The sequence below is a fragment of the Lycium ferocissimum genome, chromosome 11 (genome assembly GCF_029784015.1).
Source record: "Lycium ferocissimum isolate CSIRO_LF1 chromosome 11, AGI_CSIRO_Lferr_CH_V1, whole genome shotgun sequence".
In the NCBI taxonomy this organism is placed as follows: domain Eukaryota; kingdom Viridiplantae; phylum Streptophyta; class Magnoliopsida; order Solanales; family Solanaceae; genus Lycium; species Lycium ferocissimum.
The window spans coordinates 48066183-48069306 of NC_081352.1; the positions used below are offsets into that span (position 1 = coordinate 48066183).

The following is a 3124-nucleotide window of genomic DNA, read 5'->3' on the forward strand; positions in this document are numbered from 1 at the left end:
GTTTGATTGATTTCAATCATTAGATGACTTAGTGATAACTAGAGGTAATATAGTAAAATTTTCATTCTATTTATGGCTCCTTAAGAGGTACGTTAAGTCAATACAGGACAAGTGAAAATGGATGGAGGGACTACACAAAACCTACTTGGACAAAAAATTAGAAGACTTATCCCTATCTATTTTTGACTAAAATTCCTATTTATACATGAATTAAAGAAACTAACACATACCTAATCCTAAACATTTTCGGTTTTCCTATTCCACTCCAACTTTGAATTACTCTCCCAAACACTTATGAATCAAAATGGACAAGTGTCATATTAATGAGCTGTCTTAGTAGATGACTTTTGAAATTGCGTGGTAATATTGCATGCCGACGTGGACTCTCCAATCCACATTTTACTTGAATTAGAGTACGCTAGCTCTATAAATAACATCAGGCTTTTGCATTAAATTTGCCAACTCTTGCCTTAATGCTTTGATCCTCCAGTTTATTAATTTACTCCTTTCTCTGTTCCTCATCTTACCTAAAGGTAAGTCTTTTCTGTCTTCACTTTATGTAGATTGTGTTTCTGAATTAACTGTTTTAAGTTGTCATGGATTATTAGATTATTTAGATGAATTATGTTTCATAATGATTCTTAGTTTGAGATTTTGTTCCAAAAATTTCAGTCAAATGAAACCTCTGAAATTCCAGTCAACCCTCAATCTTATTTGCCCAATAATTCTGTTCTATAGTTGATTTGATGTCCTGTGAATGCCATGCTTATAATAGTTGAACCTTTTAGATCTTTTGCCAAATTTATTCACATGGGAAAGCAAATATCTGGTTGAAATAATGGTTTAAACAGAGTTTTTAGAGAAGGAGCTGAAGTGTGTAGATATAATAATCTTGGATTTTTATCTATTTTTCTTGGATTTAGGTTTATTATGCCAATATTGAATCAAGAATCGTGTCACTGACAACATATTAGGCCTTCAACGGCCGAGCCCAATTGCTTTTGTCCAAACCCGATATTTGTCTATAAATTATTAATTTATAACTTATAAAACAACTAGAATCTGGAACCCATAAACTTTGAATCCTTGTTCCATCTCGGGCTTTTCATAAAAGGATATATTTTCATTAACCAGAGACGATGCTTGTACATACCTCTTATGTCAAAAAATTTCAAGTCTTATAGCCACTCCTCAGAAGCATGGTCTATTAAATAAGTGTAAGCTTAGGCCAAATTTGTTTGAACATATTTTCTTATGAATCTTCTAAATGGTTGTGTTTCTTTTGATTGTTTCAGTAGAGCTTAAAATGCCATCTGCAAGTCTTGATCCAACTGAGGAAGAAAGGGAACCATTTGCTGAGGTTGATCCATCAGGGAGATTTGGCCGATACGCCGAGCTACTAGGCCATGGTGCTGTCAAGAAGGTATACAGGGCATTTGACCTAGAAGAAGGCAGAGATGTAGCCTGGAATCAGATCAAATTAAGCAAATTTAGCGAGACACCTTACATCATTAAGAAAATCCATTCGGAGATAGCGCTGTTGAAGAACTTGAAGAATGACAACATCATAGTACTGTACCATTTCTGGAAAGACAAAGAACATAACATCCTCAATTTCATTACTGAGGAATGTGCCTCTGGTAATTTGAGGGACTATAGGAAAAAGCATTGTCACGTTTCGATGAAAGCATTGAAGAAGTGGTCTAGGCAAATACTTGAGGGCTTGGATTATCTACACGGTCATGACCCGTGTGTCATTCATAGAGACCTCAATTGCAGCAACATCTTTATCAATGGGAATGTTGGAAAGGTAATCAACTCAATTCAATTTATCTTTGTTGTTGAATGTTTAGCTTACTGTTTCTGTCATCTGAAATTATTGAGAATTTAAGATCCCAATCCTAGAACATAGGTGTCTGTCAATACTTTGTATGAAACCTTCAACATACATTAAATAAAACAGAACATACTCATATAGGATCCACACTGAATTGGGATCTTTATAAAATAGCTGTCCGTATTCATTATTTACTTTTCCTAGCCAGTATACATAGATTATACACTGATTATATATGGTTGTACACATATATTTTAGTTCAAGTGGTTGGGTGGGTGACTGTATAGGCGCCAGGCGGATGATTATATATGGTTGCACACATATATTTTAGTTTAAGTGCTTGGGTGGGTGACTGTATAGGCGCCAGGCGGATGCAACCTTTGAATCGGTCACCTGAAAAGTCACCAAAATGTCAACAACTACTAAGTTTGTACTCAAATTCCAAAATGCAATGAGTTTACTACTAAGAATCTTAAAAGTCGAACCTATCAACTTAAAGTTCTGGATTTTCCTCTACTAATAACGGCGCACTAAATATCATAATTCTTATGTTTATATAGGTAAAGATTGGTGATCTTGGATTGGCTACAATTGTGGGGAAGAGTCATGCAGCACATACATTGCTAGGGACACCAGAGTATATGGCACCAGAGCTATATGAGGAGAACTACACAGAGTTGGTGGATATTTACTCGTTTGGAATGTGTTTGCTAGAAATGGCCACTATGGAAATACCATATAGTGAATGTGACAGTGTAGTGAAGGTATACAGGAAGGTGACATCTGGAATAATGCCTCAAGCTTTCAAAAAAGTGAGTGATCAAGAGTTGAAGGCATTTATTGAAAGGTGCATTGGGAAACCAAGAGCAAGACCTTCTGCTGCTGACTTGCTCAAGGATCCATTCCTTTCTGTTGTTTAATATGAGAATGATCTCAATTGTTGATCTCCTTTGTTTAAATATGTACAAGTTGTTGGAAGTATTATTCTTTGTAGCTCAAGCTTATTTAAGAAATCATTTCTTTAAGGATTTAAGTTATATGCAAAAACAATGTAAAGATGTAAAGATTTGATACCCTTCATCAGTTAAAATTATTTTATTATGTATATATAGTAGTTTCTTCGTATTTACCTTTTATATTGAAAATCCTGGCTCGTAGTTAACAGGTTAATTGCCAATTTTGTCTTACCAGTTAATGCTTATCATAGAGATTTACCATTAATTACCTTATAAATGACCTGATTATGTAAATATTTTATGTATCGTCACTGCATAAAACTTATATCTC

At 34.5% G+C, this 3124-nt stretch overlaps 1 protein-coding gene across 1 annotated transcript; it reads left to right on the forward strand.

The window, feature by feature from the left end:
* The first annotated feature begins 383 nt into the window (after window positions 1–383).
* LOC132036785 (probable serine/threonine-protein kinase WNK11) lies at window positions 384–2792 on the forward strand. Its single transcript, XM_059427164.1, has 3 exons — window positions 384–537; window positions 1301–1810; window positions 2398–2792. Exons 2-3 carry the CDS (start codon window positions 1307–1309, stop codon window positions 2755–2757), a joined length of 864 nt encoding a protein of 287 aa, XP_059283147.1. The 5' UTR covers window positions 384–537; window positions 1301–1306; the 3' UTR covers window positions 2758–2792.
* The last annotated feature ends 332 nt before the right edge of the window (window positions 2793–3124 follow it).